Source organism: Peromyscus leucopus, chromosome 4 (assembly GCF_004664715.2).
Source record: "Peromyscus leucopus breed LL Stock chromosome 4, UCI_PerLeu_2.1, whole genome shotgun sequence".
Classification (NCBI taxonomy): domain Eukaryota; kingdom Metazoa; phylum Chordata; class Mammalia; order Rodentia; family Cricetidae; genus Peromyscus; species Peromyscus leucopus.
Genome location: NC_051066.1, coordinates 133,286,662 through 133,306,815, shown reverse-complemented (window position 1 = coordinate 133,306,815; position 20,154 = coordinate 133,286,662). Strand labels below are relative to the sequence as shown.

General features: G+C 44.7%; 1 protein-coding gene across 1 annotated transcript in view; it reads left to right on the top strand.

Annotated features, from left to right (window-relative positions):
- The window catches only part of LOC114681832 (protein NDRG3-like), a 36,321-nt gene extending 16,634 nt beyond the window's left edge, over nucleotides 1-19,687 (top strand). The window contains exons 7-14 of the mRNA XM_028855555.2: nucleotides 5,070-5,126; nucleotides 11,644-11,747; nucleotides 12,595-12,660; nucleotides 12,778-12,829; nucleotides 16,872-16,919; nucleotides 18,389-18,424; nucleotides 18,571-18,622; nucleotides 19,204-19,687. Of these exons, the coding sequence (XP_028711388.2) occupies nucleotides 5,070-5,126; nucleotides 11,644-11,747; nucleotides 12,595-12,660; nucleotides 12,778-12,829; nucleotides 16,872-16,919; nucleotides 18,389-18,424; nucleotides 18,571-18,622; nucleotides 19,204-19,385 (597 nt within the window). The 3' untranslated portion in view covers nucleotides 19,386-19,687. The remainder of the gene's footprint in view (nucleotides 1-5,069; nucleotides 5,127-11,643; nucleotides 11,748-12,594; nucleotides 12,661-12,777; nucleotides 12,830-16,871; nucleotides 16,920-18,388; nucleotides 18,425-18,570; nucleotides 18,623-19,203) is intronic.
- The last annotated feature ends 467 nt before the right edge of the window (nucleotides 19,688-20,154 follow it).

The window sequence follows — 20,154 nt, the reverse complement described above, 5'->3', positions numbered from 1 at the left end:
CCAAGGGTCCTGTCAAGAGGCAAGCCATTTATTATGAATATTTGGTGCTATCCAGCCTTTAATATTCCAGCTGTCTTCTACTATAAAATTCCTGCATGACCAAATATTTTCAGACCTGCTGAACTTCTGGGTAACTTCCCTGCTGGAGCCAGTACCTGGGTAAGGTCGGGTAAGCAAAGTCAAGCAGGAGGGAGACATAAGCACAGTCAAGCTGGCAGGAGACTCCTAGCTTTGTTTCTTGTGCAAATGAAGCTCAGCCGATCCCCCTGACCGGAGGCCTAGCGGCTCTCCAAGAGCAACTGACTGAGAACGAAAGAGAACTTTACTTGTCATGGTGAAAGGTAGAGTAATATTCCTGAGGAGGCAGAGAACTGCATGCCCAGGGAAAGAAAGGACAGGCATTTTCTGTCCCTACAGAATGGCATGGTGAGAGAGAAGAGAGGAAGAACAGAGGTTCCATGGAGGGTAAGCAGATCTCTGGAAGAGTTTTCAGAGTGCCAGGAGTAGAGAGAGGCAGAGATGGAGAAGGAGGATACAGAGGACGAAGATGAGGCCAGAAGCATAGGAGTTTGGTTGTTAGCAGGACTATGAGCTAGGGAACTGGATGGAACTGAAGCTATGGAAACAGAATTTCATCCCAGAGAAATAGAGTAGATGGATATATAGCTTGGTGTGTCTAGAGTTATTCCTGCCTCCAATGCCTGGTGGAGGGAGCTATAGCTTTACTGATAGAATTTTGTCTTAGAGGAATAAAGTTAACATATGGTGGTATTTTATTTGTACTGAAATGTGATTTTAATTGTATGTTAATAAATAAAGTTGCCCGGGGGTCAGAGCTATTAGAGCCATAGCAAGAGCGTGGCGGTCGGTGGTGGCGCATGCCTTAATCCCAGCACTTGGTAGACAGAGCTAGGTAGATCTCTGTGTGTTCAAGGATACAGCCAGCATTGGAGACACACGCCTTTAATCTCAATACCAACCATAGAAGACCTGGAAGTCTCTACAGACAGGCAGTGACGAGGCAGTCATGTGTTTGGGTTTACAACCAATGAGAAGGCAGAACAGAAAGACTATATAAAGACAAACACACAGGAAGTAGGTCTCTTTCGGAGAGGTCTCTTGGCTAAAGAGGCTAGCTGCAGGGTAAGGCTCTTAGCTCTGATCTCTTGGCTTTCTTCTTTGCATTGGTTCTGTGTTTCTTATTTAATAAGAAGGTTAGTTACATCTACACTAACAGACATAAGAACATAGTGTACGTAGATTTTTTTTCCCCTCAGATATCCCGTGCTGGACGTAGCTAGACCCCAGGGACCCTAGGTACTCCATACACTTGCTTCCAAGGTTGATGACCTGAGTTCAATCCCTGGGACCCATGTAGCAGAAGAAGAGAACCAGCTCTCACAAGTTGTTCTCTGACCTCTGCATACACAGTGTGGCACATGCCCACACAATTACACAATAAAAGTAAATAATTTTACTTACTTAGAAAGATACTTTGGCGGTTAAGAGTGCTTGCAGCTCTTGCTGATGACCTGTTTGATTCCCAGCACCCACATGGGAAGGCTCAGAATCATCTCCAACTCCATGTCCAGGTATGTGATGCCCTCTTCTGGGCTCTGAGGGCACCTGCACTCATGTGCACATATCCACACAACACATGGATGTACACATAATTTTAAAAAACAATAAAAAATAAATCTTTAGGAGTTAAAAAGAGGGCTCAGTGGCTAAAAGCACGTTAACTGATTTTCTAGAGGACCCAGGTTCAGTTCCCAGCATCCACAGCTCTCAGCTGTCTGATGACCTTCTTCTGACCTCTGTGGGCACCAGGCATGCACATGTGCATGTATGTACATGAAGGCAAAACACCCATACAGATAAAATAAAATAAATCTAAATATCTTATTTTATTTTTTTAAGACAGGATGGCTCTGGCTGTCCTGGAACTCACTCTGTATACACCAGGCTGGCATCAAACTGCCCCCCCCCCAAGTACTGGGATTAAAGGGGTGTGCCACTACTGCCCAGCCTAAAACTTTTTTAAAATAAATCTTTTTTAAAAATACAGAAATGAGAGAAATGCATTGTATTATATATTATCCCATTTGCATGGATCTCATCTATGCTGAAAATGATTCCTTGTTTTTAGGTTGAAAAGAAGCAGGGTTTTTTGGTTTTGGTTTTGGTTTTTTTCAAGACAGAGTTTCTCTGTGTAGTTTTGTTGTCTGTCCTGGATCTCACTCTGTAGACCAGGCTGGCCTCAAACTCACAGAGATCCGCCTGGCTCTGCCTCCCTAGTGCTGGGATTAAAGGTGTGTGCCCCCACCGCCCGGGAAAAAGAAGCAGTTTTGAGACATTTTCATGATAATATATAAGTATTGTTGTGCCCCGGCCAGTGGGGTCTTCAACGGGGGGAGGGGGGGTGTTAAAGGGAGGGCTGGCGAATGAGAGGGACAAGAGACACAAAGAATGAGAGCAAACAGGACGTCTGATCAAGCTCCAAAATTTTATTTTTCTCTCAAGGCATATATAGGTAGGCAAAGGGGGTTGTGAGCAGGAAGGGACTTAATTATGGGCTGTTCGGCCAGCAGGAAATGTTGCTCTGAAGGTTATCTATCTACCCTTGTCTAACTGCCTAATTGCCTAACTGCAGCTCATTCACCTGATATCTGAGAAGAGGTTCTGGTATCTGTGGGAAGAGGTTCTGGTGCTATGGAGACTTAAACAAGGCCTAGATCTAAGAAAAGAGGAGAGAAACCCAAATATGGCAGCATGTGTGTCAAGGTCACTTAGGCTTATGGCTCCCATCATTGTAATCTACACTGTGTCCATGCACATGTGGAGGCCTAAGATTGATGCTGGGAACATGTATCAATGCTTCACTTTATCCACTGAGGCAGGGTCTCTCAATCAAACCCAGAACTCATTGATACAGCTGTTCCTACTCATCAGCTTGCTTGGGAGTGGCATGGCAGGATTGCAGATCGGATGCAACACCCTCTCAGCATTTGTGTGGGTTTCTGGGTGTCTGGACTGCTGTAGTACTCACATTCACGTAGCAACCACTTTAAGCACTGTGCCATTTCCACAGCTCTGACAATTTTTTTCGCATTTATTTAATTATATTTTATTATTGTTATTAGCTGTGTGTGTGTGTGTGTGTGTATGCATCTAGGCCATATCAGATTTGTAGCTATTAGAAAACTACCCTCTGGATTTGATTACCTTTATCCACCATTTTGGGCCTGGGATTCTCAGGCTTGGCAACAAGTGAGTTTATTGGGTGAGCCACCTCAGGAGCCCTGAGAATTTTTTTAGTAGAAAATCTGATACCTATATAGTGTTTATTGAGTACCAGACACTGTTCTTTGATTATATATATATATATATATATATATATATATATATATATATATATATATATATGGATGTATGTATATAAACGTCTTATTCTCAGGACAATTCAGAAAAGTGGCATGTGTTAATCCTACAGAGAGATGTCATTTGCCTGAGTTAAAAGGTCCAAGACTCAACATAGTCATGAAAGCATTGGTCGTCAGTCAAGTGGATGGGAAAAGAGCCTAAGTACCCATAATAAAGTAACAAACTTTCTACACGGTGGTAAAATATCTGACTAAAATGTGTCACTCGAGGGAAGGATGGCGACAGCCACGTAAGCAACCCTTGTAAGGAGGGGGAATTGAGAGGGGCAGGCCAGCCGGGCTGCACAACTAGATCCTATTCCAAATCCAAATAATTGTAATTCAGCTACTCAAGGAGAGGAGAAAATTCTGACATTAGGTCAAAATAGACGTCCACTATGATCTTAATTTTGTTAAATACATACACATACATAAGAAAAGAGGGCAGTAATTTGTGAGTAGTGGTTACATCTTTCTCTGTTAATTAATTGCAAATGATAGTTTTTCATGTTTTCTCCTTTCCTAATTTTATATAATGAGCATGTACACTTTTATAATTATTTATAAACAGTCTACCTATCCCCAGACCAGATTCTGAGCAGTCTGTCTGTCCCTCCCCACACTTATTTACATTTGGGGATATGGCCTTCCCTAGCTTTGGCTGGGGAGCACTAACAGCGCTGTGGCAGCTGCTGTGGAATTCTCTCACAGTCCGACTGGTGTAAAAGGTGCTCGCTCACCTGTCTAGTGTAGCACCCCCGCACTTAGATGTGTAACAACCTAGTGACATCTAAGAACACGTTGGGGCTCTGAGCATCAGGAATAGTGCAACACATGACGTGAGCTGGGTGATGAGTCTCCTCCTCTTACAGCTGTAGTCTATGGCTCACCCTCAGCCCAGGGGTGATTTCAGGCCATCTTTGCTCCTTAATCTTTCAGCCATGTCCATGTCTCTCCCTCACCTCCTCCTCTGCATCCCCACCTCCAACTCAGTGCCTCACCTCCGATCCAAGTCCTCAGTAGGAATTCCATCTAAAGCCCAGGAAGAAAGCTTAAAGGGGAATTGGCAAGATCGTTTGAGCTGGAAATGTTTCTGAAAATAGACTGTCTCCAGATTTACACAGATTGCTGCATTTATTAGACATGAGATGCATCATTTTGAAATGGGAAGAACTGGGGGGAAAATGTTCAAAGTGTGAGAACATTCTGTAAATATAGCAATTCCTCCCACTGCCTGAAATACAGATGGCTAAAACTGCAAGGAATTTTCTTTCTTTGTCTCTTGCATGTCTTGGGCAGAATTGTAAGTGGATCTCTACCTGCCATCAACCCAGTGTAGATGCAGAAATAGGGGCAGGAATGAAGCAGCAGACGGCCACGAGTCTCAGGACTCAGAGTTTTGAAGGAATGGCCACTACTCCTTCCAGCCCTATTTCAAAGCAAGCTCTGCTCATACCATGGAAAGAATACTTAGTTTTTTCCTTACATTTTTCCTTTCTTTTTTTTTCACATTTCTTTGAAATGATACTGATCTGTGTTTTTCATTTGCTTTTGAAAGATAATATGTGTAAAGTACACCTTCCTTTAGTGAACAGCCATGAAATGCTCACATACGCTCACTCTCCTAACACAGTTTTTATCTTGTAGCTCTCAGGCTTGACGACCAACATCGTGGACATAATTTTGGCTCATCACTTTGGGCAGGTAAGCACCTGTGCAACCTGAAGGGCTGGGTTTACTGGCTTGTGTGCAAAGCTTTGTTGTGCTTTGGGAAAGAACGAGGTACCTTGCAGTCTACTGGCTCCTGTAGTCAGAAGGGCATGTGGCCCTGCAAAGACCAGGCCTATGGGAGAGGCTTCCCTTAGCCTCAGGGATCTTGGCACTTGGAGAGTGACAAAAACCAGCATCTCCCCCACCTGTCCCCTGTGAGCAGAATGCCATCTGTGACTGTTTGACAACACCAGTGCCTCACCAGACATCTTTAGAGCCATCAGGAGGTTCAGGAAAGGCTTCACAGAAATACAGATTTCAGAAGAAGAAGAAAAGCAAAGAACTCTGAAATGTTATTGTGAGGGGAGCTTAGAGATGATCTTATTCAGCCCTCAGGAACTGATGGATACTGGAATCTCCAGCAGGGTAACTAATCATGTGGACCAATCTATAACTTTCAGTTTTAGGGTATCAGACGCCCTCTTCTGGCCTCTGTGGGCACTGCGAGCATGGTGCACAGACAAGTGCAGGCAAAAAGAGACAAACACACAATAAGAACTTTCAATACAATTAAAAGAAAATCTGGGCATGGTGGCACGCACCTTTAATCCCACCACTGGGGAGGCAGAGGTAGGTAGATCTTTGTGAGTTCCAGGATACAGAGCCTGGTTTATAAACCGAGTTTCAGGGTAGCCAGGGCTACACAAAGACCCTGTCTCAAAAGGACAAAACAAAATAAATAACTTGCTTCAGCAGATATCCAAACTCAGTTATTTTCCTCAGGTTTGGTAGCCTAATCATACAATAGAGAAACTGAGACCCGGATTTATTGTTATCCATATTGTAAATGGAATTGACAATAGTTTTTAAATTTTAGCTTCAGTTCTTTGAGAATTTCATATATGAGCGCACATGTTCACATTATTTCCACCCTCATTCTCCATGGAGTTGACATTTGAAGCCAAGGTCACCACCAAAGCCCCTATCCATTCTTTCTTTGTGTCTTTGTGTGTGTGTGATATGTATATATATTTGTATGTATGCATGTGGGTATAAGTGTACATGTGTGTGCATTTGTGTGGAGGTCAGAGGTCAGCATAGGTGTCTTCTGTCTTGCTGAATAACCCTGTTCCCACTAGTTAATTTTCAGCTGTAGGCATTATCTGCTTGTCACCAGAGCTTCTGGCCAAAGGGCTTGGCTCTGGGTCTGAACATTTATTTGCCTATATTAAGAGAAAACAAGCCGGGCGGTGGTGGGCACGCCTTTAATCCCAGCACTCGGGAGGCAGAGCCAGGCAGATCTCTGTGAGTTCGAGGCCAGCCTGGTCTACAGAGTGAGATCCAGGACAGGCACCAAAACGACACAGAGAAGCCCTGTCTCGAAAAAAAAAAAAAAAGGGAAAACAACATTATGTGTGTATGACATACAGATTCTCATATGGAAAATTTAGTTTGTTTTTAGTTTTGATCAAAACCGGAAGAGAGAAATTCTCATTCTGTGTCCACCTTGCACAGAGGCACCCGGACCTAAGGAAAGGATGAAACAAAAACCACATAAGTGTGTAAATGAGGGTTTACCTGTGTGCCTGCTGCTGGAACTGGGGTAGCCTCTCCTGGTGCAGGGATATTGGGGTTGCTGTTTTCATCCCCAGCATGGTGTTTCTCCAGGAATCCTAACTCCTAGAGTCCCTTTAGAATTCCCTTTTCTTGTTCACGCTTCATTCTGTTCTATTCTTTTATTCATGCTTCATTCTTGATGGATTTGGGACATTGTGCCACTGTTTGGTCATCTGTCACTAGACTGGCACATGGGTTGTATCAGGGAACCTGAAGCAGCTAAAGATTTATGAAAAAGCTGCAGAGATGGCTCAGTGGTTAAGAGCACTCGCTGCTCTTCCAAAGGACCCAGGTTCAAGACCTAGCACCTACATGGCAGCTCATAACTGTCTGTAGCTCCATTTCCAGGGGAAATCCAACAAGCCCATACAGACATACATGCAGGCGAAACACAATGCATATGAAATAAAAATAAAAAAATTAAAAAAAAAAGATTTATAAAAAAAATAGAATCATAGAAGAGGGAGGGAGGGAGAGAGAGGGAGTGCATACCCACACCTAAGACTGAAAACCCTAGAATCCTGGCAGGAGTCAAAGCTGGAGAGATTGCTTCCCTATTGGACAGATAGGTGATATGCACGGGAACCACTGGGGCCTCCGTCTCCACAGCTTTCATCAGGGAATGTGGGTCACAATTCCCCCCTTGTCTCTGAACAAAGACTTTCTTTGAAGTCATCGGTGATGCTCCTGTGCTATCAGAGCTGGGAGGAGTGCCCGGAGCAGAATCTCACTGAGAAAGGGAAGACATTGGAAGGAAGACCTTGAGCTGGAGAGCTGGCTCTGTCATTGAGAGCACTGGCTGCTCTTGCAGAGGACCCAGACTTAGCACCCAGCACCCACCTGGCAGCTCACCACTATGCCACCAGTATACATGGTGCACTAACACACAAGCAAACACACATACACACAAAAATAAAACAAATATTTTTAAAGCACTTTTTGGCTAAATTTAAGTAGCAAAACCAGTTTTTGAGAACAGCCCTTGTTCAGTTTATCTGGATTTAGATAATCTTTTTTAAAGATTTATTTATTATGTATGCAATGTTCTGCCTGCATGTATGTCTACAGGCCAGAAGAGGGCACCAGATCTCATTACAGATGGCTGTGAGCCACCATGTAGTTGCTGGGAATTGAACTCAGGACCTCTGGAAGAGCAGCCAGTGCTCTTAACTTCTGAGCCACCTCTCCAGCCCCTAGATAATCTTTTTTTTTTTTTTTTGTTTTTTGTTTTTTGTTTTTTGTTTTGAAGACAGGGTTTCTCTGTGTAGCTTTGCACCTTTCCTGGAACTTACTCTGTAGCCCAGGCTGGCCTCAAACTCATAGAGATCCGCCTGGCTCTGCCTCCCAAATGCTGGAATTAAAGGTGTGCACCACCACCACCCAGCAGATAATCATTTTTAAACATGAATTATAGCCAGGATGGTGATGTATGCCTGTAATCCCAGCACTTGGGAGGTGGAAACAAAAAGTATCATGTATCCTGCTAAAGAATACTCTCTCCCAGACCTAAGTGGAAGTGGAAAAGTATATGTTAGCACCGTGTGTATAAGAATACAGTTTGTGTTTTTTTAAAAGATTCATGTGTATTGGTAGAGGGAGGGAAATTTCTTTTTTTTTTTCCAAAGATTTATTTATTATTTATTATATATGCAGTGTTCTGCCTGCACATATGCCTGCATGCCAGAAGAGGGCATCAGATCCCATTATAGATGGTTGTGAGCCACCCTGTGGTTGCTGGAAATTGAACTCAGGACCTCTGGAAGAGCAGCCAGTGCTCTTAACCTCTGAGTCATCTCTCCAGCCCGGAGGTGAGGGTACTTTCTTTTTTTTTTTTTAAAGATTTATTTATTATGTATACAGAAGAGGGGTGCCAGATCTCATTACAGACGGTTGTGAGCCACCATGTGGTTGCTGGGAATTGAACTCAGGACCTCTGGAAGAGCAGTCAGTACTCTTAACCTCTGAGCCATCTCTCCAGCCCCGGTGAGGGTACTTTCTATGATTCAGTTTTGCCTTAAATATTTGCATTAGTGACTAGGTCCCTGTTTGCCCTTCATATACCAATAATGCTGCACAGTAGACTCTGGAGGCATGGAGACAGGAGAAAGAGAACCAAAGCCACATATAAGGACCACGACAGGTAAGAAGACTACTAGGACTTGGCTGCAGATGGCTGTCATTAGGGAGACAGTAGTGATCACAGAGCAAGTATGTGTGTGTGTGTGTGTGTGTGTGTGTGTGTGTGTGTGTGTGTGTGTGAGGCCTGTAGCTGAAAGGTTTCTTGTGTCCCACCCAGTCCACAGCCCAGGTAAAGTCCACTCAGACCCAAGTAAACACACAGAGGCTTATATTAATTAAAACTGCTTGGCCATGAGCTCAGGCCTACCACTGACCAGCTTTTACACTTGAATTTAGCCCATTTCTGTTCATCTATATGTCACCATGTATTCTGTGGCTTTTTTTGTTGTTGTTGTTGTTGTTGTTTTTTTTGTTTTTTGAGACAGGGTTTCTCTGTGTACCTTTGCGCCTTTCCTGGAGCTCACTCTGTAGCCTAGGCTGGCCTTGAACTCACAGAGATCCGCCTGTCTCTGCCTCCCGAGTGCTGGGATTAAAGGCGTGCGCCACCACCGCCCAGCATATTCCGTGGCTTTATCTGTGTTCTATTACATGCTGCTCCCTGGATGGCGGGCTGGAGTTCCTGACTCAGCCTTCCCAGAATTCTCCTTGTCTGCTTATCCTGCCTATACTTCCTGCCTGGCTACTGGCCAATCAGCATTTTATTAACCAATCAGAGCAACACATTCACAGTATACAGAAAGACATTCCCCCATCAACTACCCATTAAACAAAGGCAGCAGCAAGCCTTTGATCTTCTGGGGTGAGCTAAATGTTGGCAATTTTGATGGGCACCATTTCAAAAGATGTCTTCCTTATTTATAAACATCCTGGTCTTAATGTTTTCGGCCATGACTTACTCCAGAACTGCCGAGTCTCTCCTGCTGTTGACATGATTATCTTGCACAAACATCCTGGCCTTGTAGTTAGCTTGGGCCTTATGTAATGTGGAAGCCCACAGAGGTTTCCTAGCAGAGATCTGAGCTTGCTTCACCCAGCAGGGCTGCATTAGGGGATGGCTTGGCCACGTGTGTGGTTACTGGATGTTTGGAAGGGTCTGCACTTGGCTGTGCTAGGGGGAGGTCTTTTGCCCTGCCCTTAGGCATTCCTATTAAAAGCCCCTTTGAAGAGACAGAAGGAGCTGGTGGATACTGATGCAGGTCCTCCTGATGCTATCCTGTGTTTCTGTCTGTCTTCTCCATACTATCTTTCTATTTAAATATTTCTTATCCCTCTCTTCTCAAGAGTACCTGGGAAAAAGTGGGAGCAGGCTTCCCACAATGTAGGGTTAGAGGGCTTGAGCTATGATGGATGCTGAAGGAGCCTATGTACAGAGCAGGAAAAGCATACCATCTCTAAGGTAACATTTCTGCAAAACATTTCCCAAAGGACCCACATGTCTACATGCAGAGCTGAGGGGACCTGATCCACATATTAGAACAGCAGAGGAGAGAGACACAGCTCCAGGCCTCTTGTCCCATTTTCACTGCCCATCAGATGGTTGCAGGCTCAAATGAAGGGTCAGTGTTTTCAGCAAAAGCAGCCTTCAAACTTCTGCTGTTACCTAGGCAACTGTTATCCTAACTCACACATCAGAAGTGTCGTCTACAGGAATGCTAGAGTGGGAGCAATGATGTATTGCCAAGCTGTGTGACTTCCAAAAGTCAGTGCTAAGTCAGTTAAGGCTCAGGAAGCTGGGGGTGGGGCAATTTGGTTTTTCTTTAGTGACAGTTTCCCTGTTGTCTTTGATGTTTGTGTGGCTTCTCAGACCCTACCAGTTTTGTAACAGGTCATCTGTGAAGAATTCAGAGATATTTGTGTTTTGCCCCTTCAGCAATCTCTACCTGTCTCAGAGTAGCATTTAGTCCCTTTTTTTTTTAACATCAAATTCCTCTCTAGGGGAACTGGATAGTCATTTCACTCTGATTATTGTGATTTGTACTATTGTCTGTCATAGTATTCATTTCTTGTTTATTTGTGTATGTCTATGCGTGCATGTATGTGTGTGCGCATGTGAATGTGTATATGCATGTGCTCAAGAGTGTGTGTGTGTGTGTGTGTGTTGTTGTTGTTGTTTGTTTGTTGGCTCTTTGGGGGGCCTACCACCCAGCTCCCAAATAAATCACACATGAAGGCTTATTGTTTGTTTGTTTGTTTGAGACAGGTTTTCTCTGTATAGCTTTGGAGCCTGTCCTGGAACTCACTCTATAACCTAGGATGGCCTCGAGTTCACAGAGATCCACCTGCCTCTGCCTCCCGAGTGCTGGGATTAAAGGTGTGTGCCTTTAATTATGAATGCCCAGCCTTAACTTGGCTTGGCTTCTAGCCAGCTTTTCTTAAATTATCCCGTCTATCCTTTGCCTCTAGGCCTTTCTCATTCTCTTCTGTAAATCTCACTCTTACTCTGTAGCTTGCTGTGTGGCTGGGTGGCTGCCCTCTGGAGTCCTCCTCTTTCTCTGGCTCTTAGATCTCTCCTTCCAGATTTTTCCTTCTGTATGTTCTCTCTGCCTGCCAGCCCTGCCTGTCCTTTCTCTTGCCTCGCTATTGGCCATTCAGTTCATTATTAGTCCATCAGGTGTTTTACAGACACAATAACACAGCTTCACAGAGTTAAACAAATGCAACATAAACAAAAGTAACACACCTTAAAATAATATTCCCCAACATGTGCGTGTGTGTGTGTGTGTGTGTGTGTGTATGTGTGTGTGTGTGTGTGTGTGTGTGTGTGCTCTCAGACTGTTTTCTCTGTAGCTTAGAATATGTCTTCTGCTTATTCTAGGAAGAGTTGAGGACCAACCTGGAACTGATTCAAAGTTACAGACTACGCATTGCCCAAGATATCAATCAAGGAAACCTAGAGCTTTTCCTGCGTTCTTATGATAGGTACAGTGTTTCCCATTCCTGTAGACCAGTTCAAAAGAGATGACTGGCATCTGTAAGAGAGAAGAGGCAAGGAGCTTCCCGCATGTTGTGTGAAAGGAGAGAACCCTTGAGCTTTGACTTAATTGCTCTTTGCTGGAATTGTTTCATAGGGCAGAAGTAGCCTGGGGGTGCTGAAATACAAAGACAAGTTTATGCATTCCAGAATTTACACACACTTCCTCCATTGCCAGAGTGAGGAGGGTGTGCTGATTCCTGTCCTGGGAACCACTTCTCAGGGTGCACACACTGGTTTCTTGGAGGAGGGAAGAGCCTGAGGAACTAGGTCAGTGTAACTTTCCCCGGAGTTACACAACAGGAGCCTGGCCGGGCTCGAACCTGCTCTCCAGGCTGTCCCTATTTTTAGTGAAATTCTATTAGACTGCTTGTCTCAGTGCACAAGGTTCGGTGTTTGGTCCCAGCACTGAAAGGAAAATCCTGTGCTAGACTGTTACAAAGAAAGTCCTTCCTTCTCCTCAATCCCAAACTGTAAAAGTACGCTGTTCCCTCCTCCTAAGGGGCTCATTCCTACAGACCACTTGGAAAATTCATTAGACTTGAGGATTTCAGTATTGCTCTTGTTTGAGTTTTAAAGTTCTCCCCCTTTTTAGCATCCCATAAAATCCCTGTTCCTGCTCTGTAGCATGCAGGGTGCCATGGAAACAGCCTCAGAACGCTCAGGGCCCTTCCATCCTCAGGTGTGAAGAAGACAATGTTCCTAGACTGCCATACTCTGGATTACATGTCCAGGAAACACATGAAGGGCCATGATTTTCCTGCAAATGACCCTGATTCTGCTTGGTTTGTCTAGACGCAGAGACCTGAAGATAAAAAGACCCAAACCAGGCCAAAATGATAACAGGCTGAAAACACTGAAGTAAGTCCCTGAGTCTCCCCACTGAATGGCTGTGTATCTGCCTTTCGTGACGAATCCATTGCCCCCAGTGTTTGTGCTTACTTGCTGACTGACTCCTCTTCTTCCTCGTGTTCCTAGGTGTTCTACTTTACTGGTGGTGGGGGACAATTCACCTGCTGTGGAGGCTGTGGTAAGTATGTCCTGATGTGAGCAGGCTGGGGTTGAAGTGTAGTCAAATGTATGTGGCAGGCACACCGCTGACGTGTGTCATGGGAACATGACCACATGGGGTCATGCTGTATCTAATTGCACCTACCAGGGTTTTCTGTTACATGTTTTGAAAATCAGTTCCTCAGCTGTATTGGAATTTTCTTTGAGCTACCAATCAGCTCTCAAATAAAGATATGGAGACTTATTATTAATTATGAATGCTCAGTCTTACCTTAAGCTTGTCCCACTAGCTCTTTTAGCTTAATTTACCTTGTTTCTATTCATCACTTTTTGTCTTGGGACTTTTTACCTTTCATTCTGTATTGTCCTACTTTCCTGCTTCCTTCATGGCTGGCTGGCCGGCCCCTGGTGTCTCCCTGGCATCTCCTTTTCTTTCTTCCTTTTTGCAAGCCTAAATTCCTCCTATTTCCTCTCCCTGCCCAGAAGATCTGCCTATACTTCCACCCTTACTATTGGCCATTCTAGGCAGGCAAGGTAAAAACAGCTACACATCTTTACATAGTTAAACAAATGCAGCACATCTTTACACAATTAAACAAATGCAGCACATCTCTGCATAGTTAAACAAATATTCAGTAATACTCAGCTAAAGCGAGAAATCCACAGGAGTCTACTTAAGGAGTATTAGGGAATTTGTTAGGGTAAATTGAGGCAATACACTCACAATACTCAATACAGAACGGAGTAGACAGCTGAAGTCGTCTTCCGATCCGACCAGGAGCGAATCCACCTGGCAGTTGGATCACACCGGGAAGGAGGCAGCAGGGAGAAGGGGCTCTGACCCTGCTCTCCCTCTCCTTTAAGAGGTCACATGCAACAGCAGGAAGCACCACCTCCTTCAGGCCCGTATAGCCCAAGGTCATGGGCGGAGCAAATACTACTGCACTCAGCAGTCACAAGGTCTCATTAGATTGATCAGCATGGTCCTTGATGGTTCTGTGTGCTGCTGTCCACTCGGAGGCAATTAGTGCAGGGAAACACTATATACTTATTTCAGAGTTCTGGCACCCAGCCAGCCTTCCACAAATCTGCAGGCCGGAAAGCGGCTGAGGGCCTGTACCCTTTCCCTGCTTACTTCTGTGCACTGCACATTGAAAAAAGTGCTCGGTGTGAAGAATAAGGGACACGTTACCAAGCAGGAGGATGGGCAGTTGTGATCCCACTACCCAAAGACAAACTTTTCTTTAACGTAGCCGATTATATTAAATATGTCAGATTTGGAGGCTGGGTTACTGGGGAAGGTAGCACCCAAGAGCTAGTTTTTTGTTTATTTGGTTGGTTGGTTTGGGGGGGGGGTTTGTTTGTTTGGTTTTGGTTTTTGGGTTTTTTTGTTTTGTTTTGTTTGGTTTGGTTTGGTTTTTCGAGACAGGGTTTCTCTGTGTAGCTTTGGTGCCTGTCCTGGATCTCACTCTGTACACCAGGCTGGCCCCGAACTCACAGAGATCCACCCGCCTCTGTAGATGTAACTAATCGTCTTATTAAAATAAGAAACACAGAACCAATGTAAAAGAGAAAGCCGAGAGGTCAGAGCTCAGAGCTAAAATCTTACCTCCTGCAGTGCTCCTAGCTTCCCCCGAGAGAGGGCTACTTCCTGTTTGTCTGTCTTTAAATAGTCTTTCTGTTCTGCCTTCTCATTGGTTGTAAACCCAAACATATGACTGCCTCGTCACTGCCTGTAAGTACCGCCCTCCAGGTCTTAAAGGCGTATGTCTCCAATACTGGCTGTATCCCTGAACACACAGAAATCTACCTAGCTCTTCTAACCACCATGCTCTTGCTATGGCTCTAATAGCTCTGACCCCAGGGCAACTTTATTTATTAACATACAATTAAAATCACATTTCAGTACAAATAAAATATCACCATATGCCTCTGCCTACTGAGTACTGGAATTAAAGTCATGTGCCACCACTCGGCTCTGGAATATTTTCTTTTTTTTTTTTTTCTTTTTTCTTTTTTGGTTTTTCAAGACAGGGTTTCTCTGTGTAGCTTTGCGCCTTTCCTGGGACTCACTTGGCAGCCCAGGCTGGCCTCGAACTCACAGAGATCCGCCTGGCTCTGCTTCCCAAGTGCTGGGATTAAAGGCGTGCGCCACCACCGCCCAGCTTGGCTCTGGAATATTTTCAATTACATCTGGGAGGCTGGAGAGATGGCTCAGTGGTTAAGAGCACTGGCTGCTCTTCCAGAGGATCCAGGTTCAATTCCCAGCACCCACATGGCAGCTCAAAACTGACTGTAATTCCAGTTCCAGGGGATCCAACACCCAGGGCAAAATACCAATGGTCTCATGTTTCTAGTAGAACCATTTTCTAGAAAACTTCTCCTTGGTCCCTGCCCTGTCAGAACTGTAACATCTCTGGTTGTGGAAGTACATTTTTCTAACAATTGTAATAATGAGCTGTGAAAGATGGAAATTTTGAGTACATACTTTATATGGCAAAAAATTGTGAGTCAGTGGAAACAAAGATTATGAGGGTTCAAGTGTTATTATTTATCTTAAGGAAAACTGTCAAGTTTGAGGCTGGAACATCACTGGGGTAACTTCAAAAAGAAACGTGTGGCTCTTCAGAGTTTGGGTACATGTGTTAAGAACTGAAATGTCGCAGGGCGGTGGTGGCACTCATCTGTAATCCCAGCACTCAGGAGCAGGCGGATCTCTATGAGTTTGAGGCCAGCCTGATCTACATACAGAGCGAGTTCTAGGACAGCCAGGGCTAAATGGAGAAACTCTGTTTTGAAAAACAAAAACAAAGAACTGAAATGTCTGTACACTGCCCCTCAACCAGTAAAATCTCAGTGTGAAAGAAGAAAAAAAGAGAGCATCACAGAAGAATTCAGCTTCACACTGGGGAGCCAGAGACCTTGAGGCAGAAGAATCAGTGGTTGGTGGGGGGGGGGGGGCAGCCCTCCACTCCAGGCAGGAGGGACTGAGCAGGGAGGTGGAGACAATGCACAGGCCCAGCTGATAGGCCATTGGTGCTAGGACAACATGGAGGAGATCCCAGCAGGACAGGGCCACAGTCTTCTTTGTCTCTGGGAGAAGGAATGTACCTTGCCCCCCCAGCAGGAAAAGCCGTCAGATTCAGCGTGCTCTTCATTAAACAGTAACAGACGACAAAGTTGCCCGGTATTTATTTATATTATGTAGTTGGTTATGTTGTTTTTACTCTTACTCTTTTTTTTACTCTTTTGGGGGCCACCACCCAGTTCCTAAGTAATCACATGGAATCTTGTTTCTAGCCAGCTTTTCTTAACTTAAATTAGCCTGTCTACCTTTTACCTCTGGGCTTTTACTTTTCTCTATTTCTGTTTATGTTTTCTTTACTTCTTTACTTCTTACTTTGTGTAGCTGGGTGGCTGGTCCCTGGTGTCCTCCTCCTTCCTCTCTTGCTCCTCTATCCTCTTTTCCCAGATTTTTCCTCCTATTTATTCTCTCTGTCTGCCATCCCCGCCTATCTCTCTCCTCCCTGGCTATTGGCCATTCAGCTCTTTGTTAGACCCAAAGGTGTTTTAGGCAGGCAAAATAACGCAGCTTCACGGAGTTAAACAAATGCAACATAAAAAGATGAAACACATCTTTGTATCGTTAAACAAGTATTCCACAGCATAAACAAATGTAGCACATCTTTAACTAATATTCTAAACAATATTACATATACTTAATCTGTGTGTATGTGTGAGATCAGATAACAATGTGCAAGAATTGGTTCTCTGCTTCCATTGTTTGCGCTCTGGGGATCAAACACAGGTCATCAGGGTGGCAGCAAGTGTCTTTACTGCTGAGTCAATTTGCCAGCTCGTCTCCAGATTTGTAGATGTGTTCTGAAGTATCAGCTATGACATGAATCACTTGAAATCCCACAGTCAGTGTTGGTACTCTATTTGACTGGGTCAGCCACCAGCAAGCTGAGCTGTTGATCTTGTAGGATCATTCTGATGCCAAGCCACTGATTAATTTCCTAACAGTTTATAAAATTGTTTTCTCCTTTTTGTTTTTAAAGGTTGAATGTAATTCTCGCCTCAACCCTATAAATACAACTTTGCTGAAGGTAATGTGTCTTCTGTCACTACTTGTGAGGGAGTTAGCATGATTTCAAACTAGGGTGTTCCAGGGAAGCGTCCCAGAAAAGCTTCCCGTGAGTCATTCACTCTTTCACACAAAAAAAAAATGGAACTTCTGAGTCTATTTTCCTTATGTTAGTTACTGTTATTTTGCTTCAGTAAAACCCCATGACCAAGGCAACATATAAAATAAGGTGTTTAATTGGGCTCACAGTTTCAGAGCGTTAAGTCCACGATGATGGAGAGAAGGCTTGGCAGCACGAACAGTGAGTGCATCCTGATCCACAAGTAGGGTGCAGAGAGCACACTGGGAAGGGCACCAGTCTTTGGAAACCTCAAAGCCCACCCCCAGTGACACACCCCTAGTACCTCCTAAATAGCTCTACCAACTGGGACCAAGCATTCAGACATGTAAGCCTACGGGAGTCATTCTATTTCAAACTACCAAAGTCCTCGTAGATATTGGAAAATAGAATAAACAGTACAAAAAATTTAAATTGCTCATAATCCTAGTACAAAGAATTATATATAGTAAAGGTATTGGTGTCTTTTTCCTGTACTGTTTTATATCACTAAAATCAGAAGGTATGAACTGGCCAAGGTGGCAAACACCTCTAATATCAGCTCTCAGGAGGCATAGGCAGGTGGATCTCCGAGTTTGAGGTTAGCCTCGTCTGTAGATCAACTTTCAAGGCAGCCAGGACTACAGAGAAAAGCCTGCCTTGAAATCTGCCCCCTTCCAAAGTTATTTATAACTCCATATCTGTTTTCTTCCCATTCCTGACATAAACATTTCCCCAGATCATCAAAAACTGCATAGGCCAGATGTGGTAGCACACATCTGTAATGTTAGCACCTGGGAGGTGAAGCAGGAGCATCTCATCTTGAAGGCCAGCTTTGGCTACATAGGGAGACTGTCTAAAAAACAACTGTAACAAGAATGTTAATAATTCACTGGGCCAGTGTAGTGGCGCACGCCTTTAATCCCAGCACTTGGGAGGCAGAGGCAGGCAGATCTTCGTGAGTTCGAGGCCAGCCTGGTCTATAGAGTGAGTTACAAGACAGCCAAGGTTACACAGAGAAACCCTGTCTCAAAAAAACACTCCCCCCCCAAAAAAAAAATCTAAATGTGGTGTGTGCCTGGCATAAAGTTTTCTAGTAATGAAACCATGGAATTCATATCCCTTTAAATAGAGACAAGTCAAAGCCGGATGCAGTAGTGCTTATTTTTAATGCTAGCACTCAGGAGGCAGAGGCAGGAGAATCTCTGTGAGTTTGAGGCAAGCCTGGTCTACATAGAGAGTTCCAGGACAGCCATGGAGAGCCCCTGTCAACAAACAAACAAACAAACAAACAGAGTCCAGTCAGCCAAGTAGCCCCTTCAAAAGGCCTTGGGATGCTGAGAGCATTCCCCTTAGTGGAGGTCCTGCTGACTTAGGTGTTCTTCCTCTTCTAGATGGCAGACTGTGGAGGACTGCCCCAAGTAGTTCAGGTAAGAAAGCACTCATAATAACTACCTAACTACATTCTCTCTCTCTCTCTCTCTCTCTCTCTCTCTCTCTCTCTCTCTCTCTCTCTCTCTCATTGCTACCTCTCTACTTAGGTACAAATTAATGCCTTCTCTGTTTGTTCCCCCAGCCTGGGAAGCTCACCGAGGCCTTCAAGTACTTTTTGCAGGGAATGGGCTACAGTGAGTAGTATGTTTTCTATTTATGGTGATGGGGTAAGTTTGACATCTGAGAGTCCACGGTTCTCAGAATATAACCAACCCATTGACTAACCAGCCTTAAAGTGGAAACCAGTAGGGTATGGCACATTCGTCTCTGTATGGATATGAGATGCGCAGATGCTCATCAGCACTTAACTGTGTCAGGAGGTCCTGGGAATGGATGGAAGTCTCGCTGTATTGGACTTACACTTGTTTTTCTTTTGTTCTTTGGTTTAGTCTTGCATGCACTGCAGGTTTGGGTCACCAGTATGTGTTCCCAAAGCCACCTTCCTAATCACTGTATGAATGGCGGGGGCACAGCTAAGAGGCTTTACTCCACCCTTAGGGTTTCCCGTGGTACTCTGGGGAGAATCGAGATGCAGGGGATCAAAGCAGCCTTGCATACAGCCACTCACCTGGAGCAAATAGTGCAAAGTGGGGTACCTTTTCTGTCGTCCTGGGCATCATCTTAGGTGGGCTGGGAAAGGTAGAGTCTTTGGTGAAACTCGTAGAGTACCAGAGCTTCACTGAGCTCCTTCTAATATCCTGCTTCTTTATTACAGTACCGTCTGCCAGCATGACCCGGCTCGCCCGATCACGAACATACTCAGCCCCCAGTAACATCGGATCTGAAAAAATTTATTTCACCCAACCTGTGACCAGCAGTCAGTCAGATGGAGCTCAAGAAGTCTGTGAGGCCCCTAATCTCCTGAGCACACACCAGACCATGGAGGTACCCTGCTAAGCAGATGGGTCTCCCCTGGACCATGCAAGTCCCTCCTCCTTGAAATGACCACTCCATAATAGAACATTTCATCCTGTCAGCGGCCTCCACTGTCTTTCACTCATGCATGGCCACAGAACCTTTCTCTAATAGCCTGGACTTCCCATTCTCTCCACACCCCTTTTTGTATATACCAAGAACCACACCATGCCATTACTGTAGCATTCCAACATCTTGATCCGATCTGATCTCCATATCTTCTCTGGCCAGCCTTTCCCTAGGCTCCCTCAAATATGTACCTGACGAGATTCTTTGATTCCCAACTCCATGTGTGTGCGAGCACGCGTGTCTGTGTCTATGTGCATAGTTCTGCGATTTTAGACATGCTTTTTTTTTGTTTGTTTGTTTGTTTTTTGTTTTCCGAGACAGGGTTTCTCTGTGTAGCTTTGCGCCTTTCCTGAAACTCGCTTTGTAGACCAGGCTGGCCTTGAACTCAGAGAGATCTGCCTGGCTCTGCCTCCCGAGTGCTGGGATTAAAGGCGTGCGCCACCACCGCCCGGCTTAGACATGCTTTCTTGTAGCGCTTCGGCAATGGGACTTTTTTGCATTAAAGGGAAATATGCAGAGCAGATATCTGGATGGCTTGGACAAGATTGGATTTTGGTTCCACTTGGACAATATTTGCAGTAATTTCAGGAGAGAGCAGGTCTGAGAGATGTGGGGACTGTAGTTACTGTGTGGACCATTGATTAGCTGTGACCAGCAGAGGGGTCTGTAGCCAGATTCACAG